This window comes from Podarcis melisellensis (assembly GCF_964234715.1).
Source record: "Podarcis melisellensis genome assembly, chromosome: 3".
Taxonomy (NCBI): Eukaryota; Metazoa; Chordata; class Lepidosauria; order Squamata; family Lacertidae; genus Podarcis; species Podarcis melisellensis.
The window spans coordinates 119,830,347-119,855,505 of NC_138530.1; the positions used below are offsets into that span (position 1 = coordinate 119,830,347).

Sequence of the window (25,159 nt, forward strand, 5' to 3'; positions counted from 1 at the left end):
TTGATTGATGACAATACTACAGGTAGAAAATGTGTTAGGACTGTTGTGTCGTATGAAAATGTTGTTGACTTTCTTGGGGGGGGGGGACGGGACTTAAGGGCACTTTTCAAAACATATTCTTGTAGAAACAGAAAGGGACCAGAAAACCCCCCACTAACTTCTGCAAAGGAATTGTGCCAATACAGGCAAAGTTCTCATTGATTATTCCAGAATCCAGTGAATGTGCAGCTGGCACAATGAAGATACAGCTTTTGGTGCATCTGCTAGGATTCAGGTACTGTCTAACAGAGCTCTCTCACACACAAAATGTACAGCAGCTTTAATGTCTGTATTAGCAGTGCAAATTCTGAAGTATAACTTCTAAAGACTAAATTATTAAAATCCACAACCCTACTGTTTGAAGCTGACCTATAAAAAAGTATCTGGTATTTCCCCTCAGTGCTGCCCATCTGCAAGCTGCAGTTGATTCTTAGTGCCACCCCATCAACATATATTCACTAATGGGACAAAAACTGCAATGGAAATCTGGTTAATCCCCCCCACAATTTGCATCAGAAACTTCAACCAACTACTTGCATCTTCAGTTTGTTAAAAGTTTCCACATTCACAATCTCAGTCCTGTGTATTTTGGCTGCTTGAATGTATACATCTGCCAGACAGATGGCTAGCGTCCTTATGTTTTGAAAGCACTTACATGGTGTGGTGGTGGGAGGGATGAGAGGACTGGATTTTGCCTTGTCCTATCTCCCCCCCCCCAATCCCTTTTTGAAAGTCAGCAGACCAAGTTGCTGAAATGGGAAGTGTCCTGTAACTACCTTGACAGTAGTTGAAGGTAGGAAATACAAATTTAAATCACTGTACTTTGTTAAAAAACCCCACTTTTATTAAATGATTATTTACAATTCTGTAATCAAACAATTGCAAATATTCTTTACACACACACAACTACCTATGATTCTAAGAAACTGATTCTCTGAAACATTTTAACATTAAGCCCTCCTGAGGTGTCTGAAACATCTAATGTTTGGGCTCCTACTGCAAGGCCAGGGTCATTTTACAGACAGGATCTATTCTGTAAAACTATAAGTACGAAGGTTCATGGTTTGACTTTCTCTTTGGAAAGTGAAACTATGGTGTTTAATTTCAGTACCAATTGTAGTCAAGTGTCTTGAAGGAGTAGATAGAAGACGTTTCCATTGATTTAAAAAGTATGTGTAGTGACAACTATTATAGCACCACAGTGCAATCCTTTAGGAAGGCTGACCTTGGGTTCTCCATCCCTTCACTGATGTCTCCTGGCCCTGCTGGCTGGAGCTGCCCTGGTTCTAGAGACTCAGTTGCAAAGAAGCTATGAAGAACACGTGGTAAACACATCCGATTCTCCCTGTACTGGAATAGATCAGAAAGACAGCCGTGATCTTGGAGATGGCTATCAAGAGGACACAGGCTTTCCCTTGCCTTTCCAAATAATCACATAAATGAATTGGCAATAGACAAAAAGAATTTGACCGTCAAAACCAAAAGAAAAAAATGCCTTTGCTGGAACAAAAGTGTCTCACGGTCATGATTAGAGGGGAAAAAACGTTATAACAAATGTGATATATAAGGACAAGCAGACTTATCTAACTGGAAAGTTGATTTTATGCAAGAACCAGATAGGAGAAATCATGATCAAGTATTACAGAAATATGCAGGTTGTTCAGAGATACTATTAGATACACTAGCTGTGTCTTCTGGGGCAGGTAGTACTACTTCCTTCAAATCTTTCAGAAGCTCAATCTGAGTATCCAGTCTTTCCCGTGTGTGCAGTAGCTGCTGAATTTTTTCTTCAGTTCCTGTAGAATTTACAATTGATGATTGGTATTAATGTAAAATGCAAAAGTTTGTTGTTTACAAATGACTCCTTTGTTTCTCTAATATCTTCTCCATTGTGACTGTCCTTTCAATCAACTGATTTCATAAAGGCAATTTCAGTTACCTGAATACACAAGCATAATTCTACAAAAAGGGTCAAAATATTAACTCCCTCCAAAACATTTTTTACAGGGAAATGTATATAACTATTATTCATGCTTGAAAAGGCACAAAGGGGGACTACGGATTGGTAGAGCAATGCAGCAGTTATGCCAGGCAGCCCTTCTTACAGCAGGAAATATACGGTATAGTACTGATAACTCGGGACGCAGGTGGCGCTGTGGGTTAAAGCCTCAGCGCCTAGGACTTGCCGATCGAAAGGTCGCGGTTCGAATCCCTGCGGCGGGGTGCGCTCCTGCTGCTCGGTCCCAGCGCCTGCCAACCTAGCAGTTCAAAAGCACCTCCGGGTGCAAGTAGATAAATAGGGACCGCTTACTAGTGGGAAGGTAAATGGCGTTTCCGTGTGCGGCTCTGGCTCGCCAGATGCAGCTTTGTCACGCTGGCCATGTGACCCGGAAGTGTCTCCGGACAGCGCTGGCACCTGGCCTCTTAAGTGAGATGGGCGCACAACCCCAGAGTCTGTCAAGACTGGCCCGTACGGGCAGGGGTACCTTTACCTTTACTGATAACTCATTTCCTTCTCCTTCCCACTCCTTAAAAATGAACAATGGAATATAGTCTACTTATTGAGTTCAGTAAGACTTAGTCCCAGAAATGCAGCCTAATAAGCAGAATAAGCAAGTGGTTTTCTTCGTAAGATCAAAAGAATAATCAGGCCAAACAGTCTGAATTATTTCAGCACCAAGTAACTGATCTATTCTACTTTGGTGCTGAGACATTTGTGCTTGGGTTTTAATGCCAAACCAGATTGCCCAGGCTCAAAAAGTAGTCATTGAGAGAAGTTCCAAATTTTGCTTCATGCATACATACCAGAGTGAGCTGTTGCAAGTATATTTTCAAAAAGGCCACAGTCAAAAAGTGACATTACTGTTTCTTCATATTCTGAGGGTAGAGACAAAACCATGCTGATACCTCTGCATGAACACAGATTTTAATATACAGTACACACAAGGATACAGGTGAAACTCGAAAAATTAGAATATCGTGGAAAAGATCATTTATTTCAGTAATTCAATTTAAAAGGTAAAACTAATATATGAGATAGACTCATGACACGCAAAGTGAGATATGTTGTCAGGGCTGCCTCTAGGTCCCAGCTCACAGAGGACCAACGCTAGTCAGTAGTAACGTACAAAAGTCTTTATTGACGATTAGTTTCCATTTCCAAACCGCAGCGTGCAGCTCTACGTCTAGAAGCTAGACCGGTGAAGCTCCGTCTGAGTCTCCGCCCCCTGTACACCAGTTTAAGACTCTAGCCTTACTCCACCTCTTCCGTTGTTCTTTCCTCCTCTGGGTCCTTCTGCCCCCTGGGGTTTCCTCCTTTCTGGACTCTTCTGACGCTGACCTCCCTGATTCTTGCCCCTCCTTTCGGCGGGCTTTAGGACCTGGCTCCCTATCCGGGCTATCTGCTGTGCCGCTCGCCTGTACATTTGAACTTGGCGCGCGCGCCCAGCCGGCAACCTTCCTCTCGACCGTTTCCATGCTCTCCGATGGAGGCGTGGTCAATCCTGACTCATCTCCTCTCGCTGGTGGTGGGAACACTGGTCCCGATGCCTGGGACTCCTCCCCCCCACTGCGCTCTGGTGGGGAAGCTGGTCCTGATTTCCAACTGCTGCTCTGGGAGTCCCCGCTGGCCCCTTCCTTCTGGGGTGTCCCCCTTGGCACCCCCCTTGCCCTGGCCATCGGCGCTCCCTTCTGCGAGTCTTCCGATTCGCTGGACAGACTCCAGGAATCCCTCGGGCCACTGCACCCCCTACACTGCCCTCGCTCTCCAATTCCTCCCCCTCGCTCTCCATTTCCTCCCTCTCCTGTGCCTCTGCTCCTGAGCCCCTGACATATGTCAAGCCTTTATTTGTTATAATTGTGATGATCATGGTGTACAGCTGATGAAAACCCCAAATTAACAATCTCAGAAAATTAGATTAAATGAAATCAGCAAAACAAGGGCTGCAAATAGAGCAATATTGGACCTCTGAGAAGTAGAAGCATGCATATGTACTCAGTACTTGGTTTGGGCCCCTTTTGCATCAATTACTGAGGTGTGGCATGGATGCTCTCAGCCTGTGGCACTGCTGAGGTCTTATGGAAGACTTCTTCAATAGCTTCAATAGCAGCCTTCAGCTCTTCTGCTTTCTCGGTCTCATGTCTCTCATCTTTCTCTTGGCAATGCCCCATAGATTCTATATGGGGTTCAGGTCAGGCGAGTTTGCTGACCAATCAAGCACAGTAATCCCATGGGCAACCGAACCAGGTTTTGGTACTTTTGGCAGTGTGGGCAGGTGACAAAGTCCTGCTGGAAAATGAAGTCAGCGTCTCCATAAAGCTCGTCTGCGGAAGGAAGCCCAAAGTGCTCCAAAATCTCCTGGTAGACGGCTGCGTTGACCCTGGACTTCATGAAGCACAGTGGACCAACACTGTGGAAACTTTACACTGGACTTCAAGCATCTGGCATTGTGTGCCTCTCCATTCTTCCTCCAGACTCTGGGTCCTTGGTTTCCAAATGAGATGCAAAAGTTGCTCTCATCAGAAAAGTGGACTTGGGACCACTGTGCAACAGACCAGTTCTTTTTTTCTTTAGCCCAGGTAAGACGCTTCTGATGTTTCTTGTTCAGGAGCGGCTTGACAAGAGGAATACAATATTTGAAGCCCATCTCCAGGATCCGTCTGTGTGGGGGGGCTCTTGATGCACTAACTCCAGCCTCAGTCCACTCCTTGTGAAAGTTCCCAGCACGTTTGGATGGTCTTTTCCTGACAATCCTCTCCAGGCTGCAGTCATCCCTGCTGCTTGTGCACATTTTTCTCCCACACTTTCCCCTTCCGCATAACTTTCCATTAATGTGTTTTGATACAGCACTTTGGGAACATCCAACTTCTTTTGCAATTACCTTTTGAGGCTTTCCCTCCTTATGGAGGGTCTCAATGATGGCTTTCTGCCCAACTGTCAGGTCAGCAGCCTTCCCCATGGTTGTGCTTCCTACTGAACCAAACTGAGAGACCATTTAAAGGCTCAGGATCCCATTGCAGGTGTTATGGATTGAATAGCTACTGCACCTTTTCACAATATTCTAATTTTCTGAGATTGTTAATTTGGAGTTTTCATCAGCTGTACGCCATAATCATCACAATTATAACAAATAAAGGCTTGGCATATCTCGCTTTGCGTGTCATGAGTCTATCTCATATATTAGTTTCACCTGTATACTCAGTAAAAATAGGTTAGTGAGCTGTATGTAACCCACCCTGGACATGCTTGGTGAAGGCTGGGCTATGAATACATACAATAAATAAAGTCATGCCAGTGTATAAAATGGTCATGACCTCCCCCTGAACCCAGGAGTATCAGGGCTGTTGCACCTAACCAGTCTTCTCTTTCTGCTTCCACTAAAACCTGTTGCAAGGGAAGGTCACAGGGTGCCCCAAAGCCCAACTGTGCATTTGTGCTCTGTAGGGGAGAGTAAAAAACTCATCCTGCAACAGTAGGCTGGGGAAAAAGAACATGAGAAATAAACATGGCCAAGCAGTCTTGTTCCTGAGAGGTAAGCCCTACGGAAGCATGCACAGGTCATGACTTGGACCAAAAAGCTCAAATTAGCAACTGTCCCAAATGGCTGTGACTTAAAAACACTTTCCAGTACCTGCTTCAGAAGTGTTGTCATCCATCAGCTTTTCTTGCGCAAGGTGAAGAGTGTCTAGCATTTCCTCAAAGATTTCATCAAGAAGCCCAGCCTGCTTACACTTCCTTAAAAAGTCAATCCTTACTGTTAAGAGAGAAATACATCCTTTTTCAAACAGTTCCATATCTACTGGCATTGTGAAGCTCTTTCTAGCAAGAGCAGTAATTTACTTTCAAGTTTTTTAGCTTGCAAGATACTCTCAAGTCATAGTTACACTAAAATCCTGGATGCTTTAAATATTTTTTGAAGCAGCAATCACTCCTCCACCAGGGAAAAGCAGCAGCAGCAAAGGCTCAAGAACAAGCCAAAGGCTTAGATAATGTGTGTTTATATGTGGCTTTCCCCTCTGCCACAGAAACCCATGGGTCCAGGTTATTGGCCTGTTAGTGGTCACAATGTGATTATGGAGGATGGATGGTGGCTAATGGATTGAGGTTGAATCCTGACAAGACAGAAGTACTGTTTTTGGGGGACAGGGAGCGGATGGGTGTGGGGGATTCCCTGGTCCTGAATGGGGTAACTGTGCCCCTGAAGGACCAGGTGCGCAGCCTGGGAGTCATTTTGGACTCACAGCTGTCCATGGAGGCGCAGGTCAATTCTGTATCCAGGGCAGCTGTCTATCAGCTCCATCTGGTACGCAGGCTGAGACCCTACCTGCCCACGGACTGTCTCGCCAGAGTGGTGCATGCTCTAGTTATCTCCCACTTGGCTAACATTCCCACTTGGCTAACATCCCACTTGGCTAACTGCAATGCGCTCTACGTGGGGCTACCTTTGAAGGTGACCCGGAAACTACAACTAATCCAGAATGCGGCAGCTAGACTGGTGACTGGGGGCGGCCGCCGAGACCACATAACACCAGTCTTGAAAGACCTACATTTCCAGTATGTTTCCGAGCACAATTCAAAGTGTTGGTGTTGATCTTTAAAGCCTCAAATGGCCTTGGCCCAGTATACCTGAAGGAGCGTCTCCACCCCCATCGTTCTGCCCGGACGCTGAGGTCCAGCGCTGAGGGCCTTCTGGCAGTTCCCTCATTGCGAGAAGCAAAGCTACAGGGAACCAGGCAGAGGGCCTTCTTGGTACTGGCGCCCGCCCTGTGGAACACCCTCCCATCAGATGTCAAAGAGAGAAATAACTACCTGACATTCAGAAGACACCTTAAGGCAGCCCTGTTCAGGGAAATTTTTAATGTGTGACATCTCAGTGTATTTTTGGTCTTTGTGGAAGCTGCCCAGAGTGGCTGGGGAAACCCAGCCAGATGGGCGGGGTACAAATAAATAATAATAATAATAATAATAATAATAATAATAATAATAATAATAATGCTAGTTTTGTATTATAGAAAAAAGTGAAAGTTAAAAAGTACAAAGTGTGATGATGCCTGAAAAAAGAATATCATCATATAATGTGCAAGGCCTGGAAACTCCTATGAAACAGAACTGAAGGTAAATTTAAAACCAGTGTCAGGTGAAGATTACTCAAAAGCTGAAGACTAGACACTTATACCTAAGGATCTGAGCCATCCAGAAGCCAATTAGGAACAATTCTGAGAGAAGAGAAGAAATGTTGAAATCAATGGGTTTGGTGGGAATATTTGCAAAGAAAGATTTTTTGGCCCAAATGTCTAAGCAGTTTGCTGAACTGTGTATTTCTCAGAAGAAAGTATGTTTCTGTATCAAGTCACATTTATATATACAATGGTACCTGTATCAAGTCACATTTATATATACAATGGTACCTCGGGTTACATACGCTTCAGGTTACAGACTCCGCCAATCCAGAAATAGTACCTCGGGTTAAGAACTTTGCTTCAGGGTGAGAACAGAAATCGTGCTCCGGTGGCACGGCGGCAGAAGGCCCTATTAGCTAAAGTGGTACTTCAGGTTAAGAACAGTTTCAGGTTAAGAACGGACCTCCAGAACGAATTAAGTACTTAACCCAAGGTACCACTGTATAGGAAATGGTCTCTATAATAATCATGAGTGGCCATCTTTGTAATTTGAGTCACATTCATGGCAAAAAGTTGCAGAACAGGCTACTAGAAATCCTAACAAGTGCCAAACACAGTGAAGTCCTACCTTTCTGCTGGTCGTTTTTTCTCTTAAGGACATGTTGTAGGCTCTCTTCTGCAACTGTTTCATTATCATTCTGTCAAAAGTGTTTTTAAAAACAAGTTTGCATATTTATCAGTATTGTTCAGAACACTAACAACAATGTTCATGTTTTTCCAGTGTAACAATCCCCACCTTCACATGTTAACAAGATTAGAGCTGAATCCTATCCATGCTTTGCACTAAGCATATGCTGTTTCTTAAGCTAAATTATCTCCCAAGTAATCCATGTATTAATTCATAGCACTTTTCCTCCAAGCAGCTCAAAGTGGCACACACAGTTCAACTATGCACATTTTATTTCCCAAGATTTAGCACCTAGCAGCAGTCAGAAACTAAAACTGGTCAAAAAAGAACAAACTGAATTAAAACTCAGACTTAAATCACATATGAGACCAATGTAGCAAGGAAGCATAGCTCATTGGAGGAAACTTACTGCATGCTGTAGACATTAAAAAGGCTTAAAAATATATATTAATTACCATTTTTTTTCCACTGCAGGAAGAGTTTACTAGGATTGGGGGCCGTCCCTTCTTGCTGTCCTCATCTAGAAATAAGATAGCTGCTGCTTATATTTTACCAGATAATTTATTATAGTACTTCAGTAAGTTATAGCAAGATACACTATAAAAACAGACAGAACACGTTAGAATTACTTCTTTTTAAATTCGTCTTAAGAGTTACAATGATAAGGACTTAAGAATCATCCAGTGAATTGGCATAATGGCAAAATGGAGATTTTGTGTGTTTGTATTTGTTAACAAATACTACTTCTTGTATCTTGAAAGTCCAAGTAATACTATAAATTCTTTTCCCCTCTTTGCACCTTGGGCCAAGTCAAAGAACTACCCTATGCTGTCACACACCAGTCTTGAAAAACAATCACAGAATTGTGGGGCAGTATAGTTAAGTTTCATGCTATCATTTCACTTTTTAGCCACAGAACACACCGTGTCCACAACCTGAGTCTCTCTCTCATTTCAGTCATGAGGCAAGTACTAAAAGCTCCTCCCGGCACAATTTTATCAAGAAACAAGAAAAAGGAAAACATGGGTCAAATCAGAATGAGTTGGTGGTGGAAGTACTCTCTGAAAAGTGTCTTGGAATTGGCAGGAACAGAAACAAGAACGAACAAAAGTATTTTGGTGTGTAATACAATTTGGTGGATAGGAAAATGCCACCATTTGAAAGAACCAACATTTACTTTAAACTGTAAACAACAATTTTAAGAAAGCTAGATAAGCAGCAACTCAATTGTCCCTCCGTCCTGCACAAAATGTGAAGTTCAGAGTCTCTGAGCAGCTGCATGTATGTTGCAGGTGCAATGAGCAGAGAGACAATATCAGGCTGCCTTGTGGGCAATTTGTGTGGGTCTTATGAGAAAATTAGTAATTTTCTATGAATTGGAATCTGGCCATTTTCTGAATAATCAGGAATAATGTCAGCTGATGCGTGATGCCAACCTACGTGAGCAGGGAATTATCTACAAGGCGCTAGTTGCTGTGGAGGGCAGAAGGGAGGGTGGCTTTGGTTTTCTGAAGAGCTGCAGAGAGACAAAATCAGGAAAACAACATTTATTGGGTCCAGTGATGAGCAGCAACCACTGGAAAAACTCTCTTCCACATGGAACTTGAACTGGAGAAATCACTGCTGAACCAGACCAACCTCTGACAGAAAAACCCCTACTATTGTAAATTGTATAGTGAGTATTTTGTAGTTCTCTTGTTCATATGGGTAGGAGAAAAAATACATTGGTTTTCAGTGTTTTATAAAAGCACTCTTGACACACTTTTTGTCAAGGGTTTCAATAGTGGGGAATGTATAAACAAAGATTCCATTACTGCATCTGCTAAAAATGAAAAGCATGGAGAAGAGTCTGATGAGGAAAAAAACTAACCATAAAAGCTTGTCTTCTTGACTGGGTCATGGTTTGGACAGAACACTCTAATACATTGGAGAAATAACGAGAGAAAAGAAATTGAATTAATATATAAACAAATGCATTCATTTCTATTAAAATGTACATAAATGTAGTAAGACACAGTGAAGAGTTCAGTTCTGGAAGAATGGTACCACTGACATTTATCTGAAAGGAGCACTAAGACAACACCACGTGCCTATTCAAGAAAGGGTTTGATGTGCTATTTCTGCAAGAAAGAATCGTGAGTTTCAGGCAAGCTATGTAGAGTGGAGTGATCAGTGTTTACCAATGAAATAGTGACAAATTATTCTGCCATCTATTCATTTTTTTTCAGAGAAAATAAAATTCCTTACTATTGAAGTATGTAAGTTCTCCATTCCAGGAACTTTCAGAAGTAGGCCCCTCTCCTTGGCAAGGAGACAGGGTCCAAAAGCTTCTGAGTTGTATCCAAAGCAACACTAAGTCAAGGTCCTGTTAAGGCAAGGATTTTCACTTGTGCCCTTGCCTTCTCCTTCCCTTGCACTGTTGCACACCGAAGGGTGAAGGCAGGCTACACAGAGCAACAATTCCCAAAGGCAGGAAGGGAAAAGGGGGAAATATCATAAGGGAAAATTTCAACAGCTTCCCACCAATCACTATTGCTCTGATGATTAAAACCAGAGCCCCACACTGCTACTTTTAAGTTTAAAAACTATTTTAACATCTCATGGACCCTCTTCCTACCTCCGTGTGCTCAGTCTATCTCCTGAGCTTGCTGCATTTATCAGACTCAACTGGGTAATTTCTTTGCAACAGCAGCCTGGTTTGTTTTTGTTAAAACATTACTTCCTCAGTATTACATTTCAGGTAAAACTATGACTAAAGATGTATGTTACTATTTTATTTTAAGGTCATGACGCTCTGATGGCTGTGCATTTCAATTATCCTTGTTTTTTAAAGAAAAGAGAGAGAATGTGAAGCATTTGCAACTCTTGGTCCCATACACTGAAGTCCTTTTACTCGCTCAACGAAAGTTCACAAGCCTGTGCTGAGACAGCAGAAGAGCCCATCTCACTTTGTGTGTGCCTGTGTTAAGCCAAGCAGATAGGCAAAAGGCCCTCATACTTCCTGATTGGCTGTGATGAACAAAGGATTCTTGGAAGCAGGTAGGAAGACCTTCTAGATGTTAAAGATAAAAAACAAAAGCAGAGAGGAGGACTGGAATGGGAGAAATAACAGTTGAAAAGAGGAGGGGGAGGAGGAAGGAAGGGGGAAGAAGCAGGACAGAGGAAGAGCAGCTTGGATGGGGGTGACTAACTGTGGTTAAAACATGATCAAAAGGGAGTGAATGCATCATTTCCTTTCCACTTTCTGTTCACTCCAGATGGCATAACTCGACTGGTAGGGGGCCCTAATCAGCCCTGCCCCATTCTAGGTTAACTAAGGTGCCCTGGCTGGCTATGTTAACTTTCAAGAAAAAAAGAAAGCAAAAGGAGGGGCTCCACTGAATGCTTTTCTATGGAACTTTAATCCCCCTCCCCATATATAGTGATGCTTGCTGGCTGTGTTGTTTACAGCAGTTTGGGCAGCACAGCAGGCAAGCAGAATGGACTCCAGGGACTTTCTTAGTGCAAATAAATTTAATAAATTGGTGGTGGGGGTGCAAAGGAGAGACTAGGTTCTTCTTGCTCAGGGGATCTTGGTGTTCTCTCCCAGTTGTTTAAGCTGATGTCACACTAAGTTTTAGATGACTCTGAGGTGGGAAACAAATGCAGGTGTCTAATTAACCTGTCTCCAAGGCAATTTCAGGGGAAACTTCAATTTGCTGGCAGGTAATATCAAAATTACTTCTAAGAACTGAGCAAGTTTTTAAACTACTTTTTGCTAGGCAATGAAAAAATAAATTATGAAAATTAAGTTGGCTGGTCAGGCTGTCAGTTCTGCTGAGAATCCAGCTCCATTAAGCGTCCCCCCGCCAACTGCATCTCGCAACAGTCACTGCATCAGGCTGCAGCAGAGGGAGAGATGGGGAGCAGGGCCACTCCATCTGCTCAGCTGAGGCCCAAGCAACCTCTGGCTCCTCTTTGAGCCATTGCCATTCCGTCTGGACACAGGAAGAACTCTGTAATCAAGCACTAGTAGCTAGGTTCACTTTTTTCCTCCTCTCTCTCAATCCCTTCTCCTTTCTGTGTTGTGTCTTTTAGCTTGTATGCTTGTAAGCCATTCTGGGATGCTTTAAATAAAACAAAACAAACAAACTATTGTAGAAAGGAAAACTAGTCAGGTCTGTAAAATTCCATTCAAATTAGCTCTCTCTAGCTATAAATTTCAATTCTGCCAGACAAGAAGCTCTTCACAATTTAGAAGGTGAAAAGAGATAACTTGGTTACCACCTGAAAACAGCTGTTCCCTGGTAGCTCAATTGCCTCTGGCCCCTCCATCATGCCAGTGTCCCAGTGACTCCAAAACAACAGAGGACATCCCAATATCTGAATTCTTATGACTATTCACAAGAGCCTCCACGTTCTCATGACAAAAGTTCCTGCACTTCAAATTACAAAGGCTCACATCTCTGTCTATCAAGCCAGCTAATCAAAATTATTTAAAATGAATAGCTTGGGTTTTTCCCTGGCACTCCCTGCTTAGAATTTATTCTGCATATTTCCCACGAAATCCAACACAAGACTTTTAATGCCTACTGAGACGTAAGCAGCCTTAGGATGGCAACCTAAATAAATCGCTTTTGTTGACTCTTCAATATCTCCGAGTTCATGTTGTTGTTGTTGTTGTTGTTGTTTAGTCGTGTCCGACTCTTTGTGACTCCATGGACCAGAGCACGCCAGGCACTCCTGTCTTCCACTGCCTCCCACAGTTTGGTCAAACTCATGCTGGTAGCTTCAAGAACACTGTCCAATCATCTTGTCTTCTGTCGTCCCCTTCTCCTTGTGCCCTCCATCTTTCCCAACATCAGGGTCTTTTCCAGGGAGTAATCATGGAGCCCAAGAAAGTAAAATCTCTCACTGCCTCCATTTCTTCCCCTTCTATTTGCCAGGAGGTGATGGGACCAGTGACCATAATCTTCGTTTTTTTGATGTTGAGCTTCAAACCATATTTTGCGCTCTCCTCTTTCACCCTCATTAAAAGGTTCTTTAATTCCTCCTCACTTTCTGCCATCAAGGTTGTGTCATGTGCATATCTGAGGTTGTTGATATTTCTTCCGGCAATCTTAATTCCGGTTTGGGATTCATCCAGCCCAGCCTTTCGCATGATAAATTCTGCACATAAGTTAAATAAGCAGGGAAACAATATACAGCCTTGTCGTACTCCTTTCCCAGTTTTGAACCAATCAGTTGTTCCATATACAGTTCTAACTGTAGCAGAGGCTTGACAACCATATATCAGGAGTGCTCTGATGGTGTTTCCTGCTTGGCAGGGGGTTGGACTTGATGGCCCTTGTGGTCTCTTCCAACTCTATGATTCTATGATTCTTGTCCCACATAGAGATTTCTCAGGAGACAGATGAGGTGATCAGGCACTCCCATTTCTTTGAGAACTTGCCATAGTTTGCTGCAGTCGACACAGTCAAAGTCTTCTGCATAGTCAATGAAGCAGAAGTAGATGCCTTTCTGGAACTTTCTAGCTTTCTCCATAAACCAGCGCAGGTTTGCAATTTGGTCTCTGGTTCCTCTGCCTCTTCGAAATCCAGCTTGCACTTCTGGGAGTTCTCGGTCCACATACTGCTTAAGCCTGCCTTGTAGAATTTTAAGCATAACCTTGCTTGTGTGTGAAATGAGTGCAATTGTGCGGTAGTTGGAGCATTCTTTGGCACTGCCCTTCTTTGGGATTGGGATGTAGACTGATCTTCTCCAATCCTCTGGCCACTACAGCGTTTTCCAAACTTGCTGGCATCATCTTTTAAAATTTTAAATAGTTCAGCTGGAATAGCATCACTTCCACTGGCCTTGTTATTTGCAGTGCTTTCAAAGGCCCATTTGACTTCACTCTCCAGGATGTCTGGCTCAAGGTCAGCAACCACACTAACTGGGGTGTACGAGCCATCCATATCTTTCTGGTATAATTCCTCTGTGTATTCTTGCCACCTCTTCATGTCTTCTGCTTCTGTTAGGTCCTTACCACTTTTGCTTATTATGGTAATCTTTGTACAAAATGTTCCTTTCATATCTCCAATTTTCTTGAACAGATCTCTGGTTCGTCCCATTCTGTTGTTTTCCTCTATTTCTTTGCATTACTCGTTTAAGAAGGCCTTCTTGTCTCTCCTTGCTATTTTTTGGAAATCTGCATTCAATTTCCTCTATCTTTCACTATCTCCCTCGCATTTTGCTTGCCTTAGAATCATAGAGTTGGAAGAGACCACAAGGGCCATCGAGTCCAACCACCTGCCAAGCAGGAAACACTCCCCCGCTATTTGTAAGGCCTCATTGGACAGCTACTTTGCTTTCTTGCATTTCCTTTTCATTGGGATGGTTTTCGTTGCTGCCTCCTGTATAATGTTACGAGCCTCCATCCATAGTTCTTCAGGCACTCTGTCCACCAAATCTAAATCCATAAACCTGCTCCTCCCTTCCACTGTGTATTCATAAGGGATTTGATTTAGATGGTATCTTACTGGCCCAGTGGTTTTTCCTACTTTCTTCAGTTTAAGCTTGAATTTTGCTATATGAAGCTGATGATCTGAGCCACAGTCAGCTCCAGGTCTTGTTTTTGCTGACTGTATAGAGCTTCTCCATCTTTGGCTGCAGAGAATATAATCAATCTAATTTTGATGCTGCCCATCTGGTGATATCTATGTGTAGAGTCGTCTCTTGTGTTGTTGGAAGAGAGTGTTTGTGATGACCAGCTTGTTCTCTTGGCAGAACTCTATTAGCCTTTGCCCTGCTTCGTTTTGAACTCCAAGGCCAAACTTGCCAGTTGTTCCTTTTATCTCTTGACTCCCTACTTTAGCATTCCGATCCCCTAAAATGAGAAGAACATCCTTCTCTGGTGTCATTTCTATAAGGTGTTGTAAGTCTTCATAGAATCGGTCAATTTCAGTTTCTTCAGCACCAGTGGTTGGTGCATAAACTTGGATTACTGTGATGTTAAAAGGTCTGCCTTGGATTCGTATTGAGATCATGATATCATTTTTGAGATTGCATCCCAGTACAGCTTTCGCCACTCTTTTGTTGACTATGAAGGCCACCCCATTTCTTTCATGGGATTCTTGCCCACAGTAGTAGATATGATTGTCATCTGAACTGAATTCGCCCCTTCCCGTCCATTTTAGTTCACTGATGCCCAGAATGTCAATATTTAGTCTTGCGATCTCATTTCTGACCACATCCAACTTACCCAGGTTCATGGTTCTTACATTCCAGGTTCCTATGCAATATTTTTCTTTACAGCATTGGACTTTACTTTCGCTTCCAGGCATATCCGCAACTGAGCGTCCTTTCGACTTTGGCCCAGCCGCTTCATCAGCTCTGAATCTACTTGTACTTGTCCTCCGCTCTTCCTCAGTAGCATGTTGGACGCCTTCTGACCTGAGGGGTTCATCTTCCAGCATCATAACTTTTATATGCCTGTTGTCTTTGTCCATGGAGTTTTCTTGGCAGGGATACTGGAGTGGCTTGCCGGTTCCTGCTCCAGGTGGATCACGTTTGGTTAAAACTCTCCACTATGACCTGTCCATCTTGGGTGCCCTGCATGGCATAGTTCATAGCTTCTCGGAGTTATTCAAGCCCCTTCGCCACGGCAAGGCAAGTGCTCAATTCTGCCACCTTGTAGGTGGATTTGACAGCCAAGGTGAGCAACTTATAAAAGCGGGCATATCATAAATATCCCCCACACCCAATTCTGGGGGATAAAAAAGTTTATTTTGCTGGTTCTCAGGATTGTTTAGATTCAGATATTGGGTGGTGTTTTTCACTAATGAAAGGCTTTTGGACTGCAAAGGAAGCTTCTGTGAAAAGAAAGAGGGCCAATTTTCCTACCTTCCCCTTATTTCTGCAACTCTGCTGTGTCTCCCCAAACCTGCTCGAGAGGATTAGGGGGTGCTTTGGAGCAGTGGATGAGAGTGCAGGACAAAAGGGGAATTTTGAAAAACCTTTCACTTATGGAAGCCTTCAGCCAGCAGAGGGACTGACTGAATAGTCTATTACAGGGGTCGGCAACCTAAGGCCCATGGGCCCATGTAGGGATCTCCGCTGGAGTGAACCGGCCCAGGCGAGGTAAACCTTGCCGGCCCCTGGTCTATTATCTGGCCATTAGGTGCCACAGCAGGTGCTGTGATCTTCCAGCAATTTGACTCCACCCGTAAAGGAACACCCCTGCATTGTCTCCCCAGACAGACGGGTGCCACCAACAGGCAAAGACAGTACCACCCAACCACCCCAATAATGGTGTCAAAGTAAAAGATAAATGGAAGAAAATTCTCAAAATGCAACAAATTTTAGAAAAGAATTTGTTAAATACCGGTAAATGCCTTGAATTTCATCCGTTTCTATTGCAGCATCATCACACAAAGCACAGAAATAATGGTAACTTCTGCGACAGTTTTTTATCTCACAACCCACAGTGGCTCCTTTCTTGCGACAGAAATTGCATATCTGCAAAAAATGGGTTTTTGAGTCTAAAGAAACTGTACCATATCAGGTTGGTTCTGATGTTAGCAATCTTAGCTTTCAGTGAACCAAAATTTTTAAACCACAGTCTTTGGCATGGCTATTCATAAGTAAGTCCTACCTGAATTCAATGCGGCTTACAGCCAAGAACAGGGGTTAAAATTGCAGTCTAACTTTGTCCAATCATTACTAACTCTCTGTTGCAATTTTAACTCGAGAAACATTTTTAAAATTATTTGGTTACGAGAAATGCTTTGCTTCTGTCAAGCTAATGGTTTGGCTAGCCTGGGCCTCTACCCCACACTTCTTTGCATTTATATTCTTTAATTTAAAAATATGTGGTCGCAGCCTTCATGGTATCTCCATACAATTATTTCAATGAAATAATTATTAAATTGTCTATATTAAATTAAATTGCCCATATATTCCATTTGTGGGGTGCTATGAGTGGGGTAGTACCTCTGGTGGGAGACACGTCCCGCTCCTTCTGAGATAGTTTGTCCACCTCTGATCCTCGCCCTGCCCTCAGCTCTCACCTCTTAGAAGCTGTCAGCATGTGACAGCAGCCGCAGCCCAGGAAATGGCTTTGACTGGGTGGCTAAATCAGGTGTATGGAGCCAATGGGTCTCAGACCTTTAGTGGATTAAGGACTTTCCTTGCATGCAAAGAGAGGCTCCAACCGATTGAGCGGACAAGACCAAGAGTGGGTCCAATGGTTAAGAAGGCGGTTTTCTGCATGTGCTGTTGAGGGAAGTGAGGGGCAGATGGGGCTCATCAACCTGGGAAGGGAGCCCATCAAGTAGAAGGAGCCTTCTGCTGCCCTTATAGGATACCTTCGGGAGAAGAAAAATCTACACAAATCTGGAGTGTAGTCCCTAAGACAGTTGGATGGTGCCTTGTTTGCCTCTGCTTTCCTTTGGACCCCATCAACAAGATTGAGAGGCACAGGGAGAGTGGCCTGCATGCTATAGGTGCGTCCTATAGGGCAAAAAATACGGTATAATCCGGCCGCCCACAAGGTCTGAGGGGTAGTGGACTGGCCCTCTGCTGAAAAAGTTTCCTGACCCCTGTGTTAAAGTGTTCTTTTCTCAAAATACTTGCCAGTATATGCCTCTTAACTAAATAACTCTGACCTTAGCATCAAAAGAAATAATTCTGAACTAATTCTGCATAGTCTGCTTTTATACACATAAAAATGTAAAAGGTTGGTATCTCACCAGCCTCTTTCCTCTTTTTATTTCACTCGTTACTGAAGCCACATCAAACCTTATATCGAGATTCTCAGGGTTATGTTCTTCAGATTCCACAAATCCAGAGGAATATAGCTAAAAATAAAAACATAAATTAAAAGGAAGTAAAAATCAAACCAGGAGATACTACAATGAAGCAATAAGGAACAGCAGCAACAGTTGGGAAGAGATTTGATTTAAGTGTTCTCTCATAGATTTGCACAATGTTAGTTTCTTTTGCATGGTTATCTGCAACTTATCTGCAATTAAGAACCATTCAAAATAATGTATATACAGTGGTGCCCTGCAAGACGAACGCCTCGCAAAACGAAAAACTCGCAAGACCAAAGAGTTTTCCGTTTTTGAGTCGTTCCGCAAGATGAATTTCCCTATGGGCTTGCTTCGCAAGAAGAAAGCCCATAGGGAAATCTCCGGGGACGTCTTTTAAATGCTGGCGGTGGGGAGCAAAGCCTTTCGCTCCCCTCCGGCCTTCAGAAGAGGTCCAGGAAGGCCGGCGGGGGCCAAAAGGCTTTGCTCCCCACTGCCAGCATTTTAAAAGCGGTCCGGGATAGCAGGGAATTGCGCTGTGCTTTCCCACTATCCCGGACCGCTTTTAAAATGCTGGCCGTCGGGAGCAAAGACTTTCGCCCCCCGCCGGCCTTCAGAAGAGGTCCTGGAAGCCTTCGCTGCCGCCCGCCAGCATTTTAAGATCGCCCCGGGACAGCGGAGAAGTCTGGACCTCTTCTGAAGGCCGGTGGTGGGCGAAAGTCTTTGCTCCCCCCCGCCTGCCTTCAAAAGCCGTCGGGATAGTGGAGAAACGGCAGAGAAGTCTCCGCTGTCCCGGGGGCTTTTAAAATGCTGGTGGTCGGTAGCAAAGCCCTCCTGTCCCCGGAGCTTGCGCGGCAGGAGGTGGGGAGAAGGGCTTTTCTTCCCACCGCCAGCCTTCAGAACAGCCTTTGTCCCCCCCCCCAGCCTTCAGAAGAGGTCCGGGGACAGACTGTCCCCAGACCTGGTCTGAAGGCGGTTTCCATAGGAACGCATTGATTGATTTTCAATGCATTCCTATGGGAAACCGTGCTTCGCAAGACAAAAAACTCGCAAGAAGAAAAAACTTGCGGAACGAATTAATTTCGTCTTGCGAGGCACCACTGTACTTGGATTTTATTTTAACTATCACTTTTCCAGGTTGAGTATACCACCCCTTGCTGTTCCAGTCTCCTAGAAGCCGGGCGCTGTTCAAGAACCCTGTATCTAAACTGAATAAGGGATGCACTGAAATAGGATAAGATAGTCAACCCAGCTCACAAAGGAAGCTTTCTCTTCATCTCACCTCCCTCTACCATGCAATGTAGGTAGGAAAGAACCATAGTATATATAGTACGCTTGAAGACAGTCATTGCTACAATGAAGTAGCCAAATATTAGAAAGCAGTACCAAGTTGCAATTGCATTATTTGGTTCCCCATCTGCATGCCTTATTTCCCAACACTTGCCAGTCTCCACTGGCAACATCTGGTGACCCCAAGGGCCCTCTTTGTGTTACTAGGTGATAAATAGAACAAAAGGTGAACTCTGCATGCACACACAAACAGGCACACATGCCACAGAACAAGAGTGACATTTTTCAAGAGCAATGGTGGAATCATAGAATTCCAAAGTTGGAAGGGACCCAAAGGTCAGCTAGTCCAATCCCTGACAATGCAGGAACTGGTAGTAAGCAAAGGAGCAAAGACAGGGGAGGTGGTCATCCCCCATTATACTTGGCTTTTATAAATGTTAGAAGCCGCCCAAAGTGACTAGGAGAAGCCCAGCCAGATGGGCAGGATATTATTAATAACAACAACAACAAGAATAATAATAATAGGTGCAATTGTGACAGAAACTGTCACTAAATATCTACAGAATTTTAAAGCAATTAAAATTACTATTGAAGTGGCAACAGAGCTGGTAATTTAGTTATGCCATCTAGTTTAACTATGAGACCAATCTTTATATTACAACTAAGCTCCTCTGCTATTTTGTCATTTGTCCCACAGGTAGTATTCTATAGAAAGAGAACCATAGAAAAAGAATGCATTGGTATGCAACAGCCTTCCCCAGCCTTATGCCCTCAAAATGTTTTGGAGTACCAATTTCCATCAATTCCAGCCAACATGATCAGTGGCAGTGGTCAAGGAGTTGTAGTCCAACAACAGATCTGACTAGAGGCAGGCACTCTTGTTTGAAACTGGTTTCCTGGATCCATTTCAGCTGGGATTCAGGATTGAATGCGGCACAGAAACTGCCTTACTAACACTATAAAAAGAAAAAAAATCCTTCCAGTAGCACCTTAAAGACCAACTAAGTTAGTTCTTGGTATGAGCTTTCGTGTGCATGCACACTTCTTCAGATACGAGATATCTGAAGAAGTGTGCATGCACACGAAAGCTCATACCAAGAACTAACTTAGTTGGTCTTTAAGGTGCTACTGGAAGGAATTTTTTTTGTTTTGACTATGGCAGACCAACACGGCTACCTATCTGTAACTGGAACTATAAAAAGAGACGAGCCTTCCACATCCTATACCAGATGTATCCTAGACCCCGAGATCTATGGATGAAGAATGGTACGCAAATTTAATTAATAATAATAATCAAGTCCAGCTGAGCAACAGCCTCACCCAGGCCATCCATGGCTTTAAGAACAGCAGATGCAGCTGGGAAGGGAGACTTCCAGGGAGGGAACAAGGCGGACTCAATGTCTTCTGTTGGCAGGATGCCAACAGAGATGGCTGCATGGTGATTGATAGCCAGACATACATTTTGGCTATTGAATTCACTCTGACAGGGGATTAGCCTCTGATGCTCTGAAAAAGTTGTTTACTAAAAGTTGGGAGACCGAGAAGCTCCTTGGAACCTGAATGGGGGTGAGCAACTTAAGAGCAGAGGAATCAACATCTTGCCCCAAAGCCACATGAGAGCCCTAATGGGCACAGGGTTGGCAAAAGCCTCCTGTTCTCCAATCTCTCTGAGACGGTTATAATTTATGTCTTAGAGAGGTTTCTCTGTCTGCCGATGGAAATTTACATCTGGTATGTGAGCTACTTTCTGGCTTTAAGAAGATATTTATTTAAAAATCAGGATGGAAAACCATGGCAAATACAACAGGAAATGGGATGGGAGGATATGGAACTGGGTGTGAATTTACAAATGCATAATAAAAAAACAGTATGAACTGTTATTTTAATATATGATCATAGGGGCAGACTCTTGTGTGGAAAAAGATGGAAATAATTATTGTTTAATAGGGAGGAATGGTTGTGGAAGTTATTGTAGTTGATGTGTTTATTAGAGAAAAACCATTGCTGAAATTTATTAGTAACAATAATTAGAGAACCCTTTTTGGGTTTTGTGTACAAAGAAAAATGAATTAATCCTCACCAAACAATCCTGATGAACTGCAAGATTCTGTCCTTCAGCAACATACATAATGGCACATTCTTCATCATCTGGGCAAAATGCACACTGTCTTCTTACCATCTTTGCCATTATCCAAGTTAGCTTTGCAAAGTCACCTTAGAAAATGATTTTAAAGATTAGCACAACACAGACACCATCCCTGAACTCTAGATGCATATAACTGGAATATCCTCAATGTTATCAGTGAACTTCTTTAAAAGTCTTACTTTGCTCCCCAAATGTAATGGAACTAGAGGCCTTTAATCCAGTGGAGGGATCTACTGGCAAAAGGGAAGAGATTTCGCTGATGTCTCCCAACTCTCCAGAGCTGATTCTGGGTACAAGACACTGCAGGGAGAAGGAAATCAGCAGTCGTCATCTCTCTCTCCCTTCTGCTGGTGAAATTATTCCCTGAGCAGAAGTCTACTTATAGGTGCTACTATGGATTCTAGCCAATGAAGGAGACAGTCTACATGATGTATTTTACATTGTATTTAAAGGCATTTACTTAATATTTTTAAAAGAACGCTAAAGTTTTTAAAAGAAAAAACAGAACTACAAATAAAAATCATAACTGCAACCACTGAGCATCTGAATACAGTTCAAAATAGTTATAAATACACTAATAGATCTTAAATCTATACATCTGACTTAGGGGGAAAGGGAGGCAAGAAAGGAACATTCCACAGATGAAGACCTTCAGGAATGTGGAAGGAAGACTCACTGTCTTTTGTTTCTGACTTTTCATTTATAAACAAGATACAAAATAAACTGCAACAAAAAAAAATCAAAGCACTCAGATATTAATTCATATAATGAAGCTGCTAGGCTTTCCCCCTCTGCCGGCCCGGGAGCACAGGAGAAGGCGGCCGCCGCCTGCTTCCTCTTTCCCGCGGGGAGGCTCCGCGGACGCCGCCACCATGTCAGAGAGGTTCAGCAAGCCGACGTGCCTCATAGCGGCCAGCGCAGCCGCAGCAGGGGTATCTGCTGATTCCTTCCTTCACTCTTTTACCCTGGCAAGCTCTGCTTTTAATCTACAGGTTGCTACTCCTGGGGGAAAGTCAATTGATTTCACTGGTGTTAATGAGGCAAACATGCGTTGGATCCAGGACTTCCGAATGAAATCTTACGCAAATCCTGCCAAGCTGGAATCAACTGATGGTGCCAGATACCATGCTTTGTTGATTCCAGACTGTCCTGGTGCCATGGTGGATCTGGAAAACAGTGGTTACTTAGCTAGAATATTGCAGCATTTCAGCTCTGAAAACAAACCCATATGTGCTGTTGGACATGGAGCTGCCGCCTTATGCTGTGCCAATAATAATAATAATAATAATAATAATAATAATAATAAATTTTATTTATATCCCGCCCTCCCCAGCCGAAGCTGGGCTCAGGGCGGCTAACAACAGTCAAAATAGTTCAAATGAGGACAAATCCTGGGTATTTCAGGAATACAGCTTAACACGTCCCTGTGTGTATGAACTAATAAGACTGCCTAGTTTTGCCAGTTTGCCTATTATCTTTGAGGGCTTTATTATCTTTGAGCGCCAGCAAAGCAGATGCAGTGCATGTTGTATTGGACAGACACCTTGTCACCGGACAGAATGAAAATTCTACAGTTGCAGCTGTCCAGATCCATGGTTTGCAGCTCTGTCAACAGCTGAACACTTGAATTATATGTCTCCAAATTCTCATCCTTGTGCAGGACTATATGGTATTAGTTTACAGTTGTGACAATTAATAACGTAACAATACAAAGTAAAGTATTTGTTACACTTTCACATAGGAGTTTTGAGTTTGATTGCAGGTGATAAAAAGACTGCTGTATTGAGATTTGCTGAAAGTTAAAATAAGCTTCAGTTCAGTAAGCTACAAAAATTATTCTAGATAATGTCAACTCAACTTTTTTTTTGTAAGGCAAAGACCATGAAGATTCTATAAAGTGGAAATGCAACAATTGAATGGAAAGGCATTTAGTCTTGGGGCTGTGGTATGTGTGCTGGTTGGTTCGCTTAATGCTTTTAAAGATAATTTTATTTAGTTTTTTTGTACCACCCATGATTGTACAAATCCATTTTTTATGACCACAGAAGAAAGAGAAGCTGTTGAAGTTGGACTCAATAAATATAATTTCACCCTCTTAGTATATATATATATGAGACATAAGATACAAAGCATTCAAGGCTAGATGTTTGAGGGATAGTTAGCCATTTTTAACTATCTTTCTACAAGCCCCCACAAGATGCTCCACACTTTCCAATGACTGCTCTTAACAGCTGCATATACTGTACATGTTTTAAGAGCTTTGGGGACAATGCGGTGCTCTGCAAAACACCGTAACGCATTTACTATGGGGTCAAGGAGCAACCCTTCAATGCCAATCTTGGGAACTCAACGGTGCAGGCAGAAATGGCCTCCAATACAAATCCCACACAGCTGATCCAGCAAGATCACTGGTATCAAAAGTCACTGAGAGATCAAGAGAAAAAGGTTATTCTCTCTCTACCCCCCCCCGCCCCAAACCCATCAGAGTGACCAGGAATGATTCAGTTTCAAAACCAGGCCTGAATCCAGACTGAAAGGGAGCCAGGTAACCAGGTCACCCAGGAACACTTGAACTAGTTTTGCTGCAACCCTCCCCACCCCACCCCGCCCCGCCCCACGGTGCTTACTGGAAACCGATGGATGTCGGCTTTTTAAGAAGCAGGCACCCCATGGCCCCGTAAGGCAGGGAGCAGCCCCCCAATCCTCCGTGAGGCGGGCACAGCCTGGGGGCCCCGCCCCCGGTGGCCTCTGACTGGCCCAGAAGGGCCCCCAGGGCGAGGGGGCAGGAGAAGGCCTCGTCGCCTCGAGGGCTCTTTCCCACAGGCAGCGCCCCCAGCCGGGCTTGCCTTGCTTCCTCAGCGGCGCCCGGCAGAGCAGCCCTTGGCGGGGGCGGCCCTCCCAGCCCCCGGGGGCCGCCCTCCTCCCTCGCGCACCCGGGAGCCGAGGAAAGGAGCGCGCCGCCCCGTCCCGCCCCGCCCTCGCCACTCACCCTTCTGCAGCGGCCCCGGCGGCGACTCCCGCAGCGCCTTTTCCGCGAGGCCCGGGTGACGTCACCGGCGGAGGACGTTTCCGCTGCGCGCGCGCGGAGCCCAGAGCCCGCCTCCCTCTCCGGAGGCAACCTTTCCGCCGCGCCCGCCAGAGGTCGCTGCGTCGCCGTTTCAGCCGCCCGCAGGCGGGCCCTCAGCAGCAGCCGAGAAGGGCGATTCCCAAGTTAGTAGGAGCGTCAAGGAGTCCACACTGCAGGCAGAAGTTGGGAAGAAGGGAGTTGGAGAACCCCCAGCACAGGCGCTTTGCGTCAATTCCCAATTGGCTTAGATTTGCCAGTGGGTTGCAACTCCTACGGAGTAACCATAGAATTGGCTAATGGCAGGCACACATGGAGCACACAAATGTGCAAGAGGACTGTTGACATCACTTCTCTGCTGACTTTCCAGCATAAAGGTAAAGGTAAAGGCACCCCTGCCCGTACGGGCCAGTCTTGACAGACTCTGGGGTTGTGCGCCCATCTCACTTAAGAGGCCAGGGGCCAGCGCTGTCCGGAGACACTTCCGGGTCACGTGGCCAGCGTGACATCGCTGCTCTGGTGAGCCAGAGCCGCACACGGAAACGCCGTTTACCTTCCCGCTGGTAAGCGGTCCCTATTTATCTACTTGCACCCGGAGGTGCTTTCGAACTGCTAGGTTGGCAGGCGCTGGGACCGAGCAGCGGGAGCGCACCCCGCCGCAGGGATTCGAACCGCCGACCTTTCAATCGGCAAGTCCTAGGCGCTGAGGCTTTAACCCACAGCGCCACCTGCGTCCCATCACTTTCCAGCATACACTAGTATTAAGGCCTGACTTCACTGCCTGCTTGGCATTCCTTGGAGGGCCCTGGCCAACAGATTCCCTGTCACATATTCTCTTGGATTTGTTTGAACAAATAAGGGTTCCTATATATACTAGGTGGTCGGTTTTGAGGAGGGACAGGAGCAAAGCCACCTTCATTTCTTTGGTTTCTTGGTGGCCATTCATTCTGCAAGCCCTGGAATTCTTCTGCCAGGTTCCAGAAGACGGGATTGTTGCCTCACCCCATAGAAGTTGTCCTTCAAAGTTCAATGTGTCTCTGAGG

General features: G+C 44.4%; 1 protein-coding gene and 1 long non-coding RNA gene across 3 annotated transcripts; one reads left to right on the forward strand and one right to left on the reverse strand.

The window, feature by feature from the left end:
* Nucleotides 1-861: 861 nt before the first annotated feature.
* On the reverse strand, nucleotides 862-24,157 carry PHF11 (PHD finger protein 11). 2 transcript variants are annotated; one of them, XM_081906541.1, is made up of 10 exons: nucleotides 24,042-24,157; nucleotides 20,987-21,120; nucleotides 17,557-17,664; nucleotides 16,191-16,324; nucleotides 9,717-9,763; nucleotides 8,302-8,366; nucleotides 7,787-7,856; nucleotides 5,670-5,792; nucleotides 2,845-2,916; nucleotides 862-1,835 (listed from the first exon to the last, which is right to left on the reverse strand). In XM_081906541.1, exons 2-10 carry the CDS (start codon nucleotides 21,092-21,094, stop codon nucleotides 1,672-1,674), a joined length of 891 nt encoding a protein of 296 aa, XP_081762667.1. In that variant the 5' UTR covers nucleotides 21,095-21,120; nucleotides 24,042-24,157; the 3' UTR covers nucleotides 862-1,671. The 2 variants fall into 2 exon arrangements, with proteins under 2 accessions (XP_081762667.1, XP_081762668.1); XM_081906542.1 differs by lacking the exon at nucleotides 24,042-24,157 and adding an exon at nucleotides 21,232-21,531.
* Nucleotides 9,770-19,867, forward strand: LOC309367375. The gene is made up of 3 exons (XR_014167105.1): nucleotides 9,770-10,885; nucleotides 18,754-18,916; nucleotides 19,604-19,867. It is a non-coding gene; the product is annotated as an uncharacterized lncRNA (long non-coding RNA).
* Nucleotides 24,158-25,159: the final 1,002 nt, after the last annotated feature.